This window comes from Oncorhynchus masou, chromosome 32 (genome assembly GCF_036934945.1).
Source record: "Oncorhynchus masou masou isolate Uvic2021 chromosome 32, UVic_Omas_1.1, whole genome shotgun sequence".
NCBI classification, from domain to species: Eukaryota; Metazoa; Chordata; class Actinopteri; order Salmoniformes; family Salmonidae; genus Oncorhynchus; species Oncorhynchus masou.
This window is the reverse complement of record NC_088243.1, coordinates 45,971,165-45,993,612: the sequence shown is the minus strand read 5'-3', so window position 1 is coordinate 45,993,612 and position 22,448 is coordinate 45,971,165. Positions and strand designations below refer to the sequence as shown.

The 22,448-nt window shown below is 42.3% G+C and overlaps 1 protein-coding gene across 1 annotated transcript in view; it reads left to right on the top strand.

Annotated features, from left to right (window-relative positions):
- LOC135526134 (GTP cyclohydrolase 1) overlaps positions 1-22,448 on the top strand; it is a 56,495-nt gene that overhangs the window by 12,679 nt on the left and 21,368 nt on the right. Inside the window, exons 2-3 of the mRNA XM_064954255.1 lie at positions 2,449-2,558; positions 15,438-15,493. Coding sequence (XP_064810327.1) covers positions 2,449-2,558; positions 15,438-15,493 — 166 coding nt within the window. The remainder of the gene's footprint in view (positions 1-2,448; positions 2,559-15,437; positions 15,494-22,448) is intronic.

The window sequence follows — 22,448 nt, the reverse complement described above, 5'->3', positions numbered from 1 at the left end:
TTCATCACTCTTTTGTCACAGAGAATTTTCTTGCTGCATCAGGAAATTTCCTGAAAAAGAGCAGTTATTTTTTTCTCTATGCGGGGGGCTGTTGAGTAATTGGGATCGGGGCTTGCTATCCAAATAATTTTGTCTCTCGGTCACTCAAATGGTAGGCAATACTGTATGTCCTATTTCTGCAACATTCAAATGTATAAGTAAGATTATTGATTTTTATTTTAGCGTGTATTGATGGTTTAACGAGACATCAGCTGGTGATAATATAATGTTATTAATGTCCCTTGTTATTTGATTATATTCCAATTGGCTAAATTCGGTAGTCTACCCCGATGAAGGGTGAAAGGTGTGAAAACTGATAATAGGCATCTGTGTACCCATGGCTGAGTTGATGAGCTGATTTGGTCCCTCAGTTGATTGACAGATTTAGGCCTACTGTAAAACAAACTCGCCCCCCCCCCCCAGTGTGGATGCTCGTCCACATTTGATAGTTAGGCTACAGTATGTATAATTTGTCAATATAGTTTTGGTCTTTGGCGTGATTGAAAGCCGGCTGCGGGGCCAGATGGATTACCAGGATGTGTGCTCTGGGCATGTGCTGACAAATTGGCAGGTGTCTTCACTGACATTTTCAACATGTCCCTGATTGAGTCTGTAATACCAACATGCTTCAAGCAGACCACTATAGTCCCTGTGCATAAGAACACAAAGGCAACCTGCCTAAATGACTACAGACCCGTAGCACTCACGTACGGCTCACATCAACACCATTATCCCAGAAACCCTAGTCCCACTCCAATTTGCATACCGCCCAAACAGATCCACAGATGATGCAATCTCTATTGCACTCCACACCTGGACAAAAGGAACACCTATGTGAGAATGCTGTTCATTGACTACAGCTCAGCGTTCAATACCATAGTACCCTATCTGCATTGTGTCCCACCACCCTCCAACCCCTCTTTTTACGCTTCTCCTACTCTATGTTCATCATATATACATAGTCACTTTAACGATACCTACTACCTCAATAAGCCTGACCAACAGGTGTCTGTATATAGCCTTGTTACTCTTTTTTTTCAAATGTCTTTTTACAGTTTTATTTCTTTACTTACCTATTGTTCACCTAACACCTTTTTTGCATTTCACTGTAAGGTCTACACCTGTTGTATTCGGCGCGTGTGACAAATAAACTTTGATTTGATTTGAATGACGGGGATGAGGACCTTGTCGGGCATCTGAAGTAAATCCTTCCCGTCCGACTCGTTGAAGAAAAGGTATTACTCCGGTACGGGGTGAGTAATCGCTGTCCTGATATCTAGAAGCTCTTTTTCGTCATTAGACACGGTCACAGAAACATTATGTACAAAATAAGTTACAAATAACGAAAAAAAAACATACAAAATAGCACAATTGGAATAACACATGGAATCATGTCGTAACCCAAAAAGTGTTTAACAAATCAAAATATATTTGGGATTTTAGATTCGTCAAAGTAGACACCCTTTGTTTTGATGACTGCTTTGCAGACTGTTGGCATTCTTTGTTGGCATTCTCTCAACCAGCTTCACCTGGAATGCTTTTCCAACAGTCTTGAAGGAGTTCCCACATATGTTGGGGACTTGTTGGCTGCTTTTCCTTCACCCTGCAGTCCATCTCATCCCAAACCATCTCAATTGTGTTGAGGTCGGGTGATTGTGGAGGCCAGGCCATCTGATGCAGCACTCCATCACTCTTCTTCTTGGTCAAATAGCCCTGTTGAAAAACAAATGACAGTCCCACTAAGCGCAAACCAGATGAGATGGTGTATCACTGCAGAATGCTGTTGTAGCCATGCTGGTTAAGTGTGCCTTGAATTCTAAATAAATCACTGACAGTGTCACCAGCAAAGCACCATCACACTTCTTCCTCCTCCATGTTTCACAGTGGAAACCCCACATGCAGAGATCATCCGTTCACCTATTCTGCGTCTCACAAAGACACAGCAGTTGGAACCAAAAATTTGGACTCATCAGACTAAAGGACATATATGTTCAGATATTCAAATTTCCCCCTGCGACAAAGGTTGGCACAACCAGTTATTGAGTGTAAGGGGGCAATTACTTTTTCACACTGCGGCATTGGGTGTTGCGTAACTTTGTTTATTAAGTAAATTAAAGCAATATCAATATGTTGTGTTATTTGTTAACTCAGGTTCCCTTCATCTAATATTAGGTTTTGGTTGAAGATCTGATAACATTTAGTGTCAGAAGTATATGCAAAAATAGAAAATCAGAAAGGTGGCAAATACTTTATCACGGTACTGTATGTCATATGGGATTGATGGAGAGTGATTAAATTGGGGGGGCTGCCTCATTTGAGTGTCTCGTCAAGGGTCTCGGAGCTTTATGGCGCCGACTCGATGGCCCTCGCACTCATCCGTCTCGCTCTCATTTTCTTTTGCTTCCGCAGATGTGCTGAACGATGCCATCTTCGACGAGGACCACGATGAGATGGTTATCGTGAAGGACATCGACATGTTCTCCATGTGCGAGCACCACCTGGTGCCCATCTTTGGCAGGGTAATATCACACACACACACACACACACACACACACACACACACACACACACACACACACACACACACACACACACACACACACACACACACACACACACACACCCCTATGCCCCTATCAGCACCACACCAGTCCAAAGGTGTACAATTTAATCACCAGTTATGGAGAATCTCTTCCAGAGGTGAGACCAAGTCATTGTTTTACAAGTCACAAGTAAGTCTCAAGTCTTAGCGCTCAAGTCAAGTCTCAAGTCCTAAACTTTGAGTTTTGAGTCCGAAACAAGTCATGATGTGCTCTTCACCAAATGTAATACCATTTCATATTTTTAACAAGAGTAATAGTATATTACATTTACGCAAACCATGAATGCTTTAAAAAATAGCTATATATTTATTACTTTCCAAATAAACGTTATATTCCCATGGAACTACATGGTTAGCCATGAGAAAGATACACCCCCCCCCAACCCAAAATAGTGGTTGACTATCGAGGATTGTTATGGGGCGCAATCGGGCGATGTAGGCTTGTACACAATCACCCAACCTTAACACACACACTCTGTGTGGTTACAGTAGGCTAACATATGTCAATGGTTTTAGGAACAGCAGTAACATCAGGCAGGATTTAGGCTACCAAATGCCTAGCCAGTTGTAGCTCAATCTTGAGTGCAATGATCACGTTCCCGCACTGACTGACTGTGTGGAGGCTCATTGATTTTAACGTACGTTAGCCTACATGATACACCAGTAAAGTAATAAAATATATAGCTGTCGACTATGTTAGCCACGACTTATCATTCTTTGTGCAGCTTCAAATGTCGAACAAAGTTGGAAATTGTTGCGCCTCCGTCTGTCATTTTCTTCCTGCATGTTTTGCAAGTTGCAATCCGTTTTTTGTTGATACAGCGTAGTGTTTATATCCGAAAATAATAATTTGGGGTATCATCTTTCAGACGATCCTCTGCACTGCCACGCACAACTTTTTCTCAGCTGGCACAATTTGATTGACCTCTGTCCGATTCAAACTGTAATCCGTTAAATGAAGAGTTGATGCACTGCACACTTTTTTTTAATAGCATCAGTTTTAATATTTGGGATTGGGGAGGGCATCAAGTCAGGTCGAGTCATAAGGCTCAAGTCCAAGTCAAGTCACGAGTCATTGGTGTTAAAGTCAAAGTCGAGTTGCAAATCATCATATTTGTGACTCGAGTCTGACTTGAGTCCAAGTCATGTGACTCGAGTCCACAACTCTGATCTCTTCTACTTTGGATTCATCACACATAACCCAGTAGGTACATTACTCAGTGGGAGACATTTGGCACATTACATTATTTTCTGATCACAGTTTTTATGTATCTCTTTGGTAATATTTTCACGTGTGTGGTACATTTTCATTTGTTTTTGTACTCTTAGTACAAAACTCCAAACTGGTCACACTTATAATGTAAGGAGAACATTGGTTTAATCACCAAAACACAACATAATGATATCTTTTCAATGTAGTCGTTTTAAATACCAGTTAATCCAACAACAAACAATGTAAGATATGTCTTTCAAATCGCCCTTAGAAGTGCTGAAAGTGGGCCTCCCGAGTGGCGTAGCGGTCTAAGACACTGCAGTGCTCGAGGCGTCACTACAGATTCAGGTTCAAACCCAGGCTGTGTCGCAGCCGGCCGCGACAGGAAAGACCCACGAGGCGACAATACTGTAAATTACAATAGATTACACACATAGGCAATACACTTATTAGGCAATACACTTACATTACCAAGAAAATTACCAAGTATAATTTCCATAATATCTATACAATGTGTGATCAATGAAGACATCCTCTAAAATCATTCTTGCAAAAAATGTAATTTTTCTTTTTCAGATATAATTGAAACATAGGTATACTGTCTGTAATCAAATCAAATAAATTAAAATTAATGAAAATAAAACAATGTTCAGCACGCATTCATTTGCATCAAGCCTGTCTTAATCATTTGGCCATAAATTCTCATCCCCTTCACCTTGACAGGCCTGATCAATTTCATTGAGTATCACAATGAGGTGTGCAGCGTTTTAGGATCCAAGTAATGGCCTACGTCCTACCACACCATCTTCAGAGATAGCTGGGCACATGCGTTTCCCCCAAGTTGTCCTTGCACTTGGACGGTCGCCTGTACGCCAATGACGCTGAGTTTTGGCCAGGTTGAAGCCCACTTCGTCAACAAAGATATGCTTGTTATGGTTCACAGCAGTATCAAGCACCATCACCCTCTAAAAATATATTTTGGTTAGTTATTTTTACAGTAGTTCCAACATGAAATTGTGAAGTAGCATGTGCATTAAATAGTTACTGTAGTACAGTATATAGTGTGGTACCTGAAAATACTCGGCCTGCAGTTGTTTCACCCGGTTGTTGTTTCTCTCAAAGGGCATCAGGTAAATGTGTTTCATAGATACCTGGTTCCTCTTCAAAAGGCGTGTGACTGTTGGTAGGCTGATGGATGCCACATTGGCAAAGGTGTCATCTTTCTCTTCAATGACCTGCTTTATTTCAGACAGCCGTATGTCATTCCTGGCCCTTACCATTTCCACCACTGCCCACTCCTGCTGATCGGTCAGCACACAGTCACGGCCACCACCATGGGGTCTTCTGTCAATACTGAGGGTAGAACAGATATACTGTCAATATATCATACTGTGAGAATACTGTGAAATGTTTTTTGAATTTACATGCATTACAATATGTCATTTAGTGTATATGTAATGGTAACGCATAGTGCATATCCTGTAGATTTATCTTTTTTTTCTCTCATGATCGAATTGACAATTGATTGGGGTAACTAATCTGGCAGCCTCTGCTATGGTAAGGTCTCTGTTTATTAGTCCCAACAGTTCCAAGCCGTCTGCCTCGCTCTCTCTGATGTCCACCTCTTTGACAGTGCCCATGCCTACTTCTTTGACCTTTTTGATGGGGCCCATGCCCACCTCTTTGATGGGGCCCATGCCCACCTCTTTGATGGGGCCCATGCCCACCTCTTTGATGGGGCCCATGCCCACCTCTTTGATGGGGCCATGCCCACCTCTTTGATGGGGCCATGCCCACCTCTTTGATGGGGCCCATGCCCACCTCTTTGACATCTTTGATGGGGCCCATGCCCACCTCTTTGATGCGGCCCATGCCCACCTCTTTGTGACCTCTTTGATGGTGTCCATTCTCAAAATCCATATATAGTAGACAAACCAGTTTAAAATCTATTGTGAAAGGCAATTACTTTATATGAAAGGTGTTTATAGATGTAGGTTGGTGAAAACGTTACTGTGTGATTTTGTGTGTTGTACTTGTGAAAGTAGTACCAAAGCGATAAAAAAACTAAAAGAAGACGTCTTATAACAAGATTACAACCTCACGTTCTCTGCTACAACCAGATAAAAATATATTTTGAATTCCTTTTACAACCAGTAAACAACCTGACCATGATGTCAAAAAAGTCCTTTGAACCTGTTTTTCCTGCTGGGTAATACTGTATGTTAAATCACTGAAAGAAGGCTCAAGGTCAAAGTCACCCTGTGTTGTACTCCACTAGCTTCGAATAGTCCCTGCAATATGCAACTGTTCAGGGAAGCCAGGAACCAATATACACACAGTCAGTTAGGAAAGCAAAGGCTAGCTTTTTCAAACAGAAATTTGCATCCTTCAGCACCAATTCCAAAAAGTTTTGGGACACTGTAAAGTCTATGGAGAATAAAAGTACCTCCTCACAGCTGACCACTGCACTGAGACTAGGAAACACCCTCACCACTGAAATATCCATGATAGTCGAGAATTTCAAAAAGCATTTCTCGATGCCCCCCCCCCCCCCCCACACTTCTCCTTCACCCAAATTCAAACAGCTGATGTTCTGAAAGAGCTGCTGATCCCAACAAATCAGCTGGGCTAAACACTCTGGACCCTCTCTTCCTAAAATTATCCGCCGCCCTTGTTGCAGCCCCTATTACCAGTCTGTTCAACCTCTCTTTCGTATCGTCTGAGATTCCTAAAGATTGGAAAGCGGCCGCTGTCATCCCCCATATTCTTATCGGAAGACTCAGCAGCCTTGGTTTCTCAAATGACTGCCTCGCCTGGTTCACTAGCTACTTCTCAGATAGAGTTCATTGTGTCAAATCGGAGGGTCTGTGGTCCGGACCTCATGCAGTCTCTATGGGGGTGCCACATGGTTCAATTCTCAGGCAGACTCTTTTCTATGTATATCAATGATTTCGCTCTTGCTGCGGGTGATTTTTTTTCATCCACCTCTACGCAGACGACACCATTCTGTATACATCTGGCCCTTCTTTGGACACTGTGTTAACAAACCTCCAAATGTGCTTCAACGCCATACAATACTTCTTCCGTGGCCTCCAACTGCTTTTAAATGCTAGTAAAATGAAATGCATACTCTTCAACCGATCGCTGCCTCCACCTGCCCGCCCGACTAGCATCACTAATCTGGACGGTTCTGACTTAGAATATGTGGACAACTATAAATACCTAGGTGTCTGGTTAGACTGTAAACTCTCCTTCCAGAGATGCACATTAAGCATCTCCAATCCATAGTTAAATCTAGAATTGGCTTCCTATTTGCAACAACGCCTCCTTCACTCATGCTGCCAAACATACCATCCTACCTATCCTTGATGTCGGCGATGTCATTTACAAAATAGCCTCCAACACTCTCATCAGCAAATTGGATGCAGTCTATCACAGTGCCATCCGTTTTGCCACCAAAGCCCCATATGCTACCCACCACTGCGACCTGTATGCTCTCATTGGCTGGTCCTCGCTACATATTTGTCGCCAAACCCACTGGCTCCAGGTCATCTACAAGTCTTTGCTAGGTAAAGCTCCGCCTTATCTCAGCTCAGCTCACTCCCACCCGTAGCACGCGCTCCAACAGGTATATTTCACTGGTCATCCCCAAAGCCAACACCTAGTTTGGCCGCCTTTCCTTCCAGTTCTCTGTTGCCAATGACTGGAACAAATTGCAAAAATCACTGAAGTTGGAGACTTATATCTCCCTCACTAACTTTAAGCGACAGCTGTCAGAGCAACTTACTGATCGCTACAGCTGTACACAGCCCATCTGTAAATATCTTTTGCACAACAGTATTTTTACTTGCACATCCTCATCTATCACTTCAGTGTTACTGCTAAATTGTAATTACTTCGGCGCTATTGTCCTATTTATTGCCTTACTTCATTTGCACACACTGTATACAGATTTTTCTATTGTGTTATTGACTGTACGTTTGTTTATCTCATGTGTAACTCTGTGTTGTCTTTGTCGCACTGCTTTGCTTTATCTTGGCCAGGTTGCAGTTGTAAATTAGAACTTACCTGGTTAAATAAAGGTGAAATGAAAAAAATGAAAAATTGGCCACAGATAAAATGACGTCAAATCACGTTATATCTACCGTAGCTTAACTAGCAAGGTAGACAAGCAGTCATCATTATGAATCACGTGGACAATCTACTGGCAAATGCATTTCTATCCTTGTCATATGAAGAGAAATGATAGATAAAAATTATCGGTGCCATTGGACATAAACATTACACAAGAAGTTTCAAATTGCAAATTCAACAATGAGTGGTTTGGAAGGAATCATTGGCTAACTGCAAGCTTTGTAAAGCAATCACTCGCCGGCTATTCAGTGGAGTGAGTGTGTGGTCCAAGCCTGGGTTTAAGGGTCTCTTTTTCAAACGTAAATGGATACATTGAACACCATGTGCATTGGCCATGCTGTCAATCCAGCATGACTTCTGTCACGTTCATAACAACTGGAAATTCAGAATGAGGAAATATCAGACTTCAGGGAGTTCAAGACAACTGGGAACTGGGGGGGGAAAAACGAGCTCCGACTGGGGAAAATAAGTTTAGAACAGTCATCCAACTCGGAATTCCAAGTCGGGAACTCCACTAGGCCTATTAATTTTTTTTTTTAAAGTTCCCAGTTGTGTTCAAAGCATTCCAGAGACGGGGCGGCAGTGTAGCCTAGTGGTTAGAGCGTTGGACTAGCAACCGGAAGGTTGCGAGTTCGAACCCCCGAGCTGACAAGGTACAAATCTGTCGTTCTGCCCCTGAACAGGCAGTTAACCCACTGTTCCCAGGCAGTCATTGAAAATAAGAATTTGTTCTTAACTGACTTGCCTGGTTAAATAAAGGTAAAAAAAAGCCTGCCTTTGATTACAAAGTTTGATGACAAAATTTGCCTACAAGGACTGCTGGGCCACCTTCCTGTTCAAGTGAGCACAGCACATCAAGGTGAGTCCAAAAATGTATTGTAGGCTGCTGCACAAATTGTAATTTTCCAGGGAGATATGTATCCTGTAGCAAGGAAAGTAATACTAAGTGTATGTTGTGTAGTAAGCTGTTAGTAGCCCATGTGCCTCACCCTAATTATTTGGGCCTTTGCCCCCTCATAATGTAGCCCACTGTTCTGACTTGGTGGTGCCTGTTTTAGAGAAATGTAATCATTGAATATTGTAAGCTTTCATTGTCTGCTTATATGCCCCCTTTATTTATCCTACGGTTCTGAATTCTGTCGATGTACATTTCAAAAGTACTGAAAAAGTTGTTATATTGACTACGTTCGTCCTAGCTCGCTCATTAATGTTTAATTATGCCATAGTTTGTACGTCTCAATTGTCAGTAGAAACCACATTTGTTTAAGCAAGTCAGCCATATCAGCTATGTTTTTTAAAAAGGCTGTAAATGAGGCTGAATTAACTGTTTCGCTGCCAGACAAGGCTCCACTGATAGCCAGGTATAGCAGTGGTAAGGATTCACTCTATGGTGCTGAAAAGACAGCTTTATGTAGGCCCTAACAGTTTGTGGGCACCGTTTATCACTGTTATAGTGCAATTAAATGTATTGTTTAGTGTTGTGTTGTATAGTGGCTTTGCTGGCATGCATCCAAACATTTTTGGGGGAGTTTTCCTCACCAAGATTTGAATGCTAAAATTGCCACTGATGATGCCACAATTGTGAGAGGAGTAATCTACTGATAAAGGCTTTCTTTGTCCACTGATGAGCCTGTAATTGAGCCCGGCTGTGATTAAACTACTGGTAAATAAAAATGTCCCGCAGCACTGACCAAGGATGTGTTCCAAATAGCACCCTATTGCACTACTTTTGACCAGGGCCCATAGGACTCTAAGAAAATGTAATGGACTATATTGGGAAAAGGGTGACATTTGGAACGCCACACAAATCAGATGAAATCCCATTAGCAGAGATTCAAGTGAGACACGCTTGCCTCTGGAAATTCTCCTGTTTGACATTTAGTACCGTAGACCTAGCATTCTGCCCTCTATTCTCCCCTCATCTTGCCCTGCAGGTGTTTGCCATTTAAGACAAAGAGGGAGGCAATTTATACTTTCACATCCCTTTCACGCCTGCAAAAGGGCCATGATGATAGAGGGAGCAAGCGTTGCACATACACACAAAGAGACACACACACAGACCGTGACTTTTTCTCTTTGTGCTGTGTGTGTGTGTTTGTTTGTCAGCAGCTGGCTGTCAGAAGGCCACTTTGTTTCCGTTCATCTCCTTCCCCCGCTGATAGCTCCCTGTCGTCGTCACAAGCGCTAGTCGCCTCTTATCCACGCACTCATCTATTTCCCTGCACGTCTATCCATGCTGCCCGCTGAGTGCTATAATGACTCACCGATTTCTCCCCGCCAACTGAAATATGGAGCCGTTTGGTGCTCTCTTTTTTTTCATTTTCGTCACGCCTCCAGTCAGTCAGTTGTCCTTTAATAACGCTTTTAGTGTTTGACACCACCTCGCGACAACTTGATATTGTTTTTCATTGTGTTTGGCTTTAATGTATACCTTTACACCGCATACATTTGAAAAACCACGAAACCCATCTCCGAACCCTACTTTTAATCAAACTTGAATCCCGTCTTTTCGAAGTGAAGTGAAAGTGTTGTTTTATTTACCCAGTTCAGAAATTTGCTTTTTAAACGTGCAGCAGTGAGCCGAAAGGAAGAAGCTGAAGAGCTTGGACAAAGATAGTTAAATGACGCCGTCTTTATCACAACCAACCAGAAAGAGAGAGGGGGAGGGGGACAGGAGAGGAGGATAAATCCTTGTATGCATGCCCTTTCTCTCAGCCTGTTTCATCAAATTGCTGCTGACATTTGAATGGAGGATGGAGGGTGAGGGGTGCCACTTAGCCTCCCAGTCATACGCAGAAGCAGGCTCAACCAGCTGGATGGGGAGGAGAGTCTAGATCTCGATCCGCTTCTAATCTTTTATCTGCTGCTTATTTATCCAGGGGCAGACGTGACTCCCTTACCTCCCCTGTACTCCTCCGATGGCCTTTAGATAATGTTGCCTTTTGTCTTGGCGTCTTATGATTCATGTCTTTACCACGCCTGTCATGGTGAAACACAAATGTTTAGCTTGCCTACTTCATACTGTATGATGCAGTGGCGGTCAGTGCCGTTTATGATGAGGGAGGATTATTTTATTTTTTCATGAGCAAAGCCTTATTTCTATTACAGCATGTTGGATGACTGCCATATTACATTCACCCAGTTCAATGTAACATCGATAGGTTTAGGCTACTACATGATACTCCATGATACTACATGATACATGATACACCTCATCGGCAGACTCAATAGCCTTGCTTTCTCAAATGATTGCCTCGCCTGGTTCACCAACTACTTCTCTGATAGAGTTCAGTGTGTCAAATCGGAGGGTCTGCTGTCCGGACCTCTGGCAGTCTCTATGGGGGTGCCACAGGGTTCAATTCTTGGACCGACTCTCTTCTCTGTATACATCAATGAGGTCGCTCTTGCTGCTGGTGAGTCTCTGATCCACCTCTACGCAGACGACACCATTCTGTATACTTCTGGCCCTTCTTTGGACACTGTGTTAACAACCCTCCAGGCAAGCTTCAATGCCATACAACTCTCCTTCCGTGGCCTCCAATTGCTCTTAAATACAAGTAAAACTAAATGCATGCTCTTCAACCGATCGCTACCCGCTCCTACCCGCCTGTCCAACATCACTACTCTGGACGGCTCTGATTTAGAATACGTGGACAACTACAAATACTTAGGTGTCTGGTTAGACTGTAAACTCTCCTTCCAGACCCATATCAAATATCTCCAATCCAAAGTTAAATCTAGAATTGGCTTCCTATTTTGCAACAAAGCATCCTTCACTTATGCTGCCAAACATACCCTTGTAAAACTGACCATCCTACCAATCCTCGACTTTGGCGATGTCATTTACAAAATAGCCTCCAATACCCTACTCAACAAATTGGATGCAGTCTATCACAGTGCAATTCATTTTGTCACCAAACCCACCATTGCGACCTGTACGCTCTCGTTGGCTGGCCCTCGCTTCATACTCGCCAAACCCACTGGCTCCATGTCATCTACAAGACCCTGCTAGGTAAAGTCCCCCCTTATCTCAGCTCGCTGGTCACCATAGCATCTCCCACCTGTAGCACACGCTCCAGCAGGTATATCTCTCTAGTCACCCCCAAAACCAATTCTTTCTTTGGCCGCCTCTCCTTGCAGTTCTCTGCTGCCAACGACTCGAACGAACTACAAAAAGCACTGAAACTGGAAACACTTATCTCCCTCACTAGCTTTAAGCACCAATTGTCAGAGCAGCTCACAGATTACTGCACCTGTACATAGCCCACCTATATTTTAGCCCAAACAACTACCTCTTTCCCTACTGTATTTAATTTATTTATTTTGCTCCTTTGCACCCCATTATTTTTATTTCTACTTTGCACATTCTTCCATTGCAAATCTACCATTCCAGTGTTTTACTTGCTATATTGTATTTACTTTGCCACCATGGCCTTTGTTTGCCTTTACCTCCCTTATCTCACCTCATTTGCTCACATCGTATATAGACTTGTTTATACTGTATTATTGACTGTATGTTTGTTTTGCTCCATGTGTAACTCTGTGTCGTTGTATGTGTCGAACTGCTTTGCTTTATCTTGGCCAGGTCGCAATTGTAAATGAGAACTTGTTCTCAACTTGCCTACCTGGTTAAATAAAGGTGAAATAAAATAAAAATAAATAAATACGCTAATTTCCCCTATAACCATCATGAGGTTGAACCTAGCCTATGAATGAAAGTTTACAACGTAGGTGCACACAGGTTGAGAGAAGAATTTGAGATGACAGACAGTGACACATGGACATACCGTGACACAAGTCAGTACCGCCTTGCACACTTGCCTGCACCTAGCTTATCTAGGGTGTAATCATTAGTCCAACAGTATATTGGACAAATTCAAGTATTTCTATCCATGTTTCGTTTGCTTCCTTTTTAAGATTTTTTTGTTGTTGACAGAATCAGCGGTTGTTTTCATTCTAGCCTCTATTCACTCTCCTCTCACCTTTTCCCTTGGTTTGTGGACTTGAATGAACAACACATCAGCTGTATGTGACCAGGTGAAAAAACCTTTCCAAGCCCAAACCATGTCATAACCTCTACACACAGCCTACATTGTCCCCATATTAGCTAAAGTAACGTTCTAGTCAACATAGCTAATAGAACTAATGTGCTAGTAAACCTGCTACAATCATGCAGTAACGTTAGTGTATAGTCAGTAAGCAGATAGACCGACGGGCCCCGGTGGCAATAAATTAGTTAAACCAAAAGCTTACCTTGACTTGGAAGAGTTCCAGTGTTGTGTTGGATAGTCATAGCCAGCTAGCTAACATAGCATCCCTCTGTTTGAATGTTTGGGCGTTTGAGTAACTAAACTAGCCAGCTGCATTGGCTAGATAAGTAAGTGAAACTGAAAGTTTGTCATTTTTTAAATCTTTCTCTCTCTCTCTCTCTTGCTTCTCCTTCATTTTTGAAGCAATTAATTTGTTGAAAACTGTTCAACTATTGTCTTTCTCTCTCTCTTTGAGTGAACTACTCACCACATGTTATGCACTGCAGCGCTAGCTAGCTGTAGCTTATGCTTTCAGTACTAGATTAATTCTCTGATCCTTTCATTGGGTGGACAACATGTCAGTTCATGCTGCAAGAGCTATAATAGGTTGGAGAACGTCCTCTGGAAGTTGTCATAATTACTGTGTAAGTCTATGAAAGAGGGTGAGAACCAAGAGCCTCCTAGGTTTTATATTGAAGTCAATGTACCAAGAGGAGAACGGAAGCCAGCTGTCCTCCGGCTACACCATGGTGCTACCCTACAGAGTGCTGTTGAGGCTACTGTAGACCTTTATTGCGAAACAGTGTGTTTTAATCAATTATTTGGTGACATGTGAATATATTTAGTATAGTTTTATCTAAATAGGATAACTTTTTCAATGTTTTTTACAATTTTCATTTATATGTAATTCACTGAGTAGGATGGTCCTCCCCTTCCTCCTCCGAGGAGCCTCCACTGGTGTGATGGGTCCCCAATATAATACATTTTTTTTGTGTAATGAGTAACCTTGCCTGAGACCTGAAGGCTTGTGTTGCCTAGGCTTTAGCCTAGCGAGCTAACACAGTCAACCACTGAGATTCATTGAGTGTACAAAACATTAAGAAGACCTGATCTTTCTATGACATAGACTGACCAGGTGAATTGAGGTGAAAGTTATAATCCCCTATTGATTTCCCTTGGTAAATCCACTTCAATCAGTGTACATGAAGGGAGGAGACAGGTTTATGAAGCCTTGAGACAATTAAGACATGAATTGTGTATGTGTGCCATTCAGAGGGTGAATGGTCAAGACAAAAGATTGGAAGATTGGAAGGTTGGAAGCATTGGAGTCAACATGGGCCAGCATCCCTGTGGAATGCTTTCGGCACTTTGAAGAGTTCATGCTGCGACAATTTGAGTCTGTTCTGGGGACAAAATGGGGGGTGCAACTCAATATTAGGAAGTTGTTCCTCGACTTCGGCGATGTCATCTACAAAATTGCTTCCAACACTCTTCTCAGCAAACTGGATGCAGTTTATCACAGTGCCATCCGTTTTGTCACTAAAGCACCTTATACTACCCACCACTGCGACTTGTATGCTCTAGTCGGCTGGCCCTCGCTACATATTCGTCGCAAGACCCACTGGCTCCAGGTCGTCTACAAGGCCATGCTAGGTAAAGCTCCGCCTTATCTCAGTTCACTGGTCACGATGGCAACACCCATCCGTAGCACGCGCTCCAGCAGGTGTATCTCACTGATCATCCCTAAAGCCAACACCTCATTCGGCTGCCTTTCATTCCAGTACTCTGCTGCCTGTGACTGGAACGAATTGCAAAAATCGCTGAAGTTGGAGACCTTTATCTCCCTCACCAACTTCAAACATCAGCTATCTGAGCAGCTAACCGATCGCTGCAGCTGTGCCAAATCTATTGGTAAATAGCCCACCCATTTTCACCTACCTCATCCCCACAGTTTTTATTTATTTACTTTTCTGCTCTTTTGCACACCAATATCTCTACCTGTACATGATCATTTATCAATCCAGTGTTAATCTGCAATATTGTAATTATTCGCCTACCTCCTCATGCCTTTTGCACACATTGTATATAGACTCCCCTTTTTTTTCTACTGTGTTATTGACTTGTTAATTGTTTACTCCATGTGTAACTCTGTGTTGTCTGTTCACACTGCTATGCTTTATCTTGGCCAGGTCGCAGTTGTAAATGAGAACTTGTTCTCAACTAGCCTACCTGGTTAAATAAAGGTGAAAAAAAATGGTTTGTACACTGAGTGTATACTGTACATTGACATACCAGGTAGGTCTGTCTGGGGATTGCAGAATTTGGGGCAACATGATTTGCTGTCTGTGGTTGTGGATATGCTATAGTAAGGATCTTGGACATCACTAATGACAGACATGGTCTCTCTTTTCTCCCCCAGGTCCACATAGGCTATCTCCCCAATAAAAGGGTGCTGGGCCTCAGCAAGCTGGCCAGGTAAGATAGTATGGACAGTTTAACAGTTTGTTTGCTATTGTTGCCAAAGATATAACAAAACATTTAATGGATCAGCACTCCGCACACAAAAAGATTTCGCAAAAAACGTACTTAATTTTTCGTTTTTCTAAATAATGTTGACTGGTTCAGGGATAGCATAACCAAATGTTTCGACTTAATAAGGATCCGCTCCCTTTTTTCAATTTTCGTCTTAATTGACATACCCAAATCTAACTGCCTGTAGCACTGGACCTGAAGCAAGGATATGCATATTATTGATACCATTTGAAATGAAACACTTTGAAGTTTGTGGAAATCTGAAATTAATTTTGGAGAATATAAAACATTGGTAAAAGATCATTTGTTTTTGTAGTTTTTTTTGTACTATCATTTTTGAAATGCAAGAGAAAGGCCATAATGAATTATTCTAGCCCAGGCACCATTTAAACTTTGGCCACTAGATGGCAGCAGTGTATGTGCAAAGTTTTAGACTGATCCAATGAACTATTGCATATCTATTAAAAATGTTGTATCCATACTGCCCAAATGTGCCTAAATGGTTTATTCATACATTTTCAAGTTCATAATTGTGCACTCTCCTCAAACAATAGCATGGTATTATTTCACTGTAATAGCTACTGTAAATTGGAAAGTGCAGTTAGATTAACAAGAATTTAAGCTTGCTGCCCATATCAGAAATGTCTGTGTCCTGAATTTTTTTTTGTTTCTTACAACCTCATGCTAATTACATTAGCCTTCGTTAGCTCAACCATCCCGAGGTCAGACACCGATCCTGTAGAGGCTTTAATATCCTTCTTCAGTGTGTAGGTATCGTTAGCTATTTAAATTCTTGTCAATATACCAGGGAACCGATCAAGGTTCCGAATTCATATGACAAAAACATAATAACAGGAAGGTTGAATATTGTGATATTGGAGGGATTGGGATTACCTAGACTCGTGCAGTATCATCATGTGTGAATACGTAATCTGTTCTTTGTGAGTCCTTCAAACAGTACAGTACGGTCACTTATTAAATAATTGGAACTAGAACACTTAGCAATGATGAGTCTGAACTAAGAACCTGACTCATGTTGTAACTTGGAGTAAGCTGGTCCTGGGTTTAGTGGGTTAGCGGTACATTAGCTTCTACAATGTAGCATTCAGATAACATAGTTTTAGCATAGCGCTAGTGTTTACGGTAGGGCTGTTTAAGTGGAGAGGCTGCTCATGGTGGAGCTGTAAGCTGATTAGGAGTGTGTAAGTGACAAGTGAGGACTCTGATCCCACCTGACCCCAATACCTGAGCCCCTTTCACTAACACCTATTCTTACTTCCCTTCCCTGGCCTGGAGTCTCACTCACGGACATCTCACCAGGCACGCACGCAGACAGTTACGCATGCAAACTTTAAGCACATGGTCTTATACACTCTGGTAGCACACAAGCTGATACTACAGTGCTTACACAAACACACAGACCACACACACCACATAACACAATATATATCCAAAACCACAAAGATACCTCCAAGTGATGTGATTTACAATACCTGTATAGTGGAGTAATATTTGTATATAATGTATTCAAACCCCTTGACTTTTTCTACATTTTGTTGTGTTACAGCCTGCATTTTTACTTGGTTAAATTTAGATTTTGTGTCACTGTCCTACACACAATACCCCATAATGTCAAAATGGAATGTTTACAAATTCATTCAAATGTAATAGGTGAAATGTCTTGAGTCAATAATTATTAAACCCCTTTGTTATGGCAAGCCTAAATAAGTTCAGGTGTAAACATGTGCTTAACAAGTCACATAATACTGCACACAGAGTGAGTCCAGGCAACGTAAGTGCTTTTTTAATTACTGCCTCATCTCTGTACCCCACACATGCAATTATCTGGAAGGTCCCTCAGTCGATCAGTGAATTTCAAACACAGATTCAACCATAAAGACCAGGGAGGTTTTCCAATGCCTCACAAAGAAGGGTACCTCCTGGTACATGGGTAAAAATAATAAATCAGACATCGAATATCCCATTAAGCATGCTGAAGCTATTAATTACACGTTGGCTGATGTATCAATACACCCATACACCTTTCCAACTAAGATATTTTTCTACTAACTAAAGCATCCCGCCAACTTTTTGCCTACTTTTGCCAGCGACAAAGCCTCTATTTTTATTTCTGCCAACCGCCCTAGTCATGATTGTGGTAAAGTTCTGCGAACGGCTTCGTATGAAATGTAGCTGTAATGCTGATGCGGCATTGGCACGCACTACACTCTTGAAAGTTGCTAGGCAGTGCCCGTTACTACTATCCTCCTGCCAGTTGTAAACTTTGCGAGTGTAATGATTGTCGTCGGGAGAAGGAGCAGAGGACCAAAGTGCAGCGTGGTACGTATTCATAATAATTTGAATAAAGATGAATACTGAACAAGAAACAACAAACAAACAGTTCTGTAAGATGCAACAAAAACACTAAACAGAAAATAACTACCCACAAATCATAGTGGGAAAACAGGCTGCCTAAGTATTGTTCTCAATCAGAGACAACGATAAATAGCTGCCTCTGGTTGGGAACCATAACAGGCCAAACACAGAAATACAAAAACATAGAACAACACATAGAATGCCCACCTCAACTTACGTCCTGACCAAACTAAAATAGAGACATCAAAAAAGGAACTACGGTCAGGACGTGACAGAGAGGCATGTCACTTCACCCATCTCTTTGCATAGCCCACCCAACATGCACTGTTTTCTTAACCACAACAGGGTGGACCCATAAATAAATTATTAATAAATATCACCAAATGACGTAAATATTGGAATAGAGTAGGCTAATGCAATTGAAGGCATCAAACGGTTGCTTACTGAAACTCCAAAAGTCATCCAATTGTCATGATTCATTTGAAGCAGTAGCTTACCAGCATGTGTTCATCTATTTCAGCACCGTTTCACACTGCTTTGAGACAAGCGTGGGGACTCGTCTTGATAAATCAACCAATGTCAGATTTTTGTTTTCATTGGATCTCCATTTGGATATTGGTTAGGCTACATTTAGGCTGGGGAAATGTTAGCTAAATTGAAGTGAGTACTGCTAATGGTCCTCCTTACTTGGCTCATGTATTATCACTGATCAGAACATTTTGCCAGCATGTTATGTAGTTTAGCAAGTGGATTGTTTTGCTCTTCACTCTCAGTCCCTGAGTAGCCTAGGTCTACTTCCAACCAAAAGCCTGTTACTCATATTAATCAATCAATGTGATTTTGTTTCACTGAATCTCCGTTTGTATATTTGGTTAACCTCTTGAAACTCTGGGGGCGCTATTTCATTTTTGGATGAAAAACGTTCCCGTTTTAAACAAGATATTTTGTCACAAAAAGATGCTCGACTATGCATATAATTGATAGCTTTGGAAAGAAAACACTCTGGCGTTTCCAGAACTGCAAAGATATTGTCTGTGAGTGCCCCAGAACAGGAGCTACAGGCAAAACCAAGATGAAACGGCAACCAGGAAATGAGCAGGATTTTTGAGTCTCTGTTTTCCATTGTCTCCTTATATGGCTGTGAATGCGACAGGAATGAGCCTGCCCTATCTATCGTTTCCCCAAGGTGTCTGCAGCATTGTGACGCATTTGTAGGCATATCATTGGAAGATTGACCATAAGAGACTACATTTGCCAGGTGTCCGCCCGGTGTCCTCCGTCGAAATTGGTGCGTCATTTTCAGCTGCTGGTATTTTTCCATGGGATTCTGAGACGAAAGCAGGCTTCCACGAACGGCATATCAATGAAGAGATATGTGAAAAACACCTTGAGGATTGATTCTAAACAACGTTTGCCATGTTTCGGTCGATATTATGGAGTTAATTTGGAAAAAGTTTGACGTTTTGGTGACTGAATTTTCGGTTCGTTTCGGTAGCCAAATGTGATGTACAAAACGGAGCGATTTCTCCTACACAAAGATTCTTTCAGGAAAAACTGAACATTTTCTATGTAACTGAGAGTCTCCTCATTGAAAACATCAGAAGTTCTTCAAAGGTAAATGATTTTATTTATTTGGTTATCTGTTTTTTGTGAAAATGTTGCGTGCTAAATGCTACGCAAAATGCTAAGCTAGCTTGCAATACTCTTACACAAATGCTTGATTTGCTATGGTTCAAAAGCATATTTTGAAAATCTGAGAAGACAGTGTTGTTAAGAAAAGGCTAAGCTTGAGAGCAGGCATATTATTTTCATTTCATTTGCGATTTTCAGAAATCGTTAACGTTATGCTAATGAGCCTGAGGCTGTATTCACGATCCCGGATACGGGATGTGTAGTATCAAGAAGTTTAATTCTCTGGCTAGGCAAATAAGTGGAGGTGGTATAGCTTATCTAATTTGTTTGCTCATTTATCACTGATCAGAAAGATTTTCCATGCAACAATGTTGCCTAAATCAAGTGTACAGTTGAAGTCGGAAGTTTACATACACTTAGGTTGGAGTCATTAAAACTTGTTTTTCAACCGCTTCACAAATATCTTTTCAACAAAACTATAGTTTTGGCAAGTCGGTTAGGACATCTACTTTGTGCATGACACAAAGATAGCCTAATTGACATCATGTGAATCAATTGGAGGTGTACATGTTGATGTATTTCAAGGCCTACCTTGAAACTCAGTGCCTCCTTGCTTGACATCATGGGAAAATCAAAAGAAATCAGCCAAGACCTTTAAAAAAATTGTAGACCTCCATAAGTCTGGTTCATCCTTGGGAGCAATTTCCAAACGCCTGAAGGTACCACGTTCATCTGTACAAACAATAGTATGCAAATATAAACACCGTGGAACCACACAGCCGTCATCCCGCTCAGGAAGGAGACGCGTTCTGTCTCCTAGAGATGAATGTACTTGGTGCGAAAAGTGCAAATCAATCCCAGAACAACAGCAAAGGACCTTGTGAAGATGCTGGAGGAAACAGGTACAAAAGTATCTATATCCACAGTAAAACGAGTCCTATATCGACATAACCTGAAAGGCCGCTCGGCAAGGAAGAAGCCACTGCTCCAAAACCGCCATAAAAAATATATAAAAGTAAATAACCAGCCATTCCGTTCCCAATCCGATCTCTGTCTTTGTGCTCGTGGGTGTGTGTGTGTGGTGTCTGGTGTGTGTGTGCTCGCGCATGTTAGACTATATTGTGAGCTAACTTCTATATAGTATCGCTACTTCAATCATAGATGGTATGAGGATTACAAATGGGTGGAATATTCTACAGTATTTCAAAGTGCTTTGTGCTTTGCCTGCTGCCACTTTCAACATCCAGGAAACCATGGTGGAGAGAAGGCAGCATTTACCCATGATGGTTACCAGAACTGGAAGCAGGCAACAAGTTCATTCAAGACACACAATGCTAGTGTGGAGCATAAATATGCAATGACAGCGTGGAATGTGTGGCCTATTCAGAAAGGGTCTGGCTCAACAACATGCAAAGCTCTAAGTGATGGACATTCGAAAATAGTCAGAGAAAGCAGTTCGACACATACAACAACACAGAGTTACACGTGGAATAAACAAACATACAATCAATAATACAGTAGAAAACCAATATACCCCATGTGCAAATGAGGTAGGATAAGAGAGGTAAGGCAATAAATAGGCCATGGTGGCGAAGTAATTACAATATAGCAATTAAGACTGGAATGGTAGGGTGTGCAGAAGATGAAAGTAGAGATACTGGGGTGCAAAGGAGCAAGATGAATAAATAAATAAATACAGTATGGGGATGAGGTAGATAGATGGTCTATTTATAGATGAGCTATGTACAGGTGTAGTGATCTGTGAGCTGCTCTGACAGCTGGTGCTTAAAGCTGTCACGGTTCATGAATCCACTGCCTCCGTCTCTCTCTCTCTCTCTCTCTCTCCAGTGTTTGTGTGGGCGTGGTTTCCCAATCTCGGCCTGATTGTCTGCGCCAGCTGGAACCACTTATCTTCCCTTTATATGTTCTGTTACCAGTGTTTCTTGTTGTCAGATCGTTGTTTCTTCTCTGAGGTTGTGTCGTGTGTCCGTGCTCTTCTCTTGTGTGGATTATCTGCTGTGCTCCTTCCTACTCATCTGGACACACTCCCCTGGTTTTCTCAGCACGTTATGATCGGAAGATGCGCCCGAGTTCCTGGGTCGGATTCCTTCTGAGTACAGTCTGTCTGTCATGTTGCTGCTGTGAACTACATTCATTAAAACCATCGTTGCTTGCATCTTGCATCCGCCTCTGTGTTGTAACAGAACGATCTGACCAGACCATGGATGCAGCGAGTTCAACGAGTCTGACCGAATTCCTTTCCCGCAGTATCACGAGAATGGATCAACAAGAGGAGAACATCTCCAGCACAGGTCGTGCAGTACAAGCCCTTTCGACGCAGGTATCCCAGCTGACCCAACAATTGCAACATCTGAGGGGTTCCGCTGCGCCACCTACACCGGCAGTTCAACCCGCCCCGCCAGAGCCGGATTCCCAGCTAGAGCCACGGCTACCGACACCAGAGGGTTATTCAGGTGATCCTGACTATTGCAGAGCCTTTCTTACGAGATGTTCCATGCATTTCTCGTTGCAGCCACGGACCTTCAACCGTGAACAGTCTAAGGTAGCATTCGTACTCACACTGCTATCAGGCAAAGCGTCTCTCTGGGGAACGGCGGTGTGGGCGAACCAGGACCCATGCTGCACCTCTTTCCAGACACTCTCCGAGGAGATGAGAAGGGTCTTCGATCGGGCCGTGGCGGGTAGGGAGACGGCCAGACTACTCGCTGACCTTCGCCAAGGAGACCATTCAGTATCGGAATACTCCATCCAATTCCGCACTCTGGCCGCTGAGTGTCAGTGGAACGAGGAGGCGCAGTGGGACATGTTCCTGCATGGGCTGGAGGACCGGATCCAGAAGGAGATTTATGTTCTGGACCTTCCCAGGAGT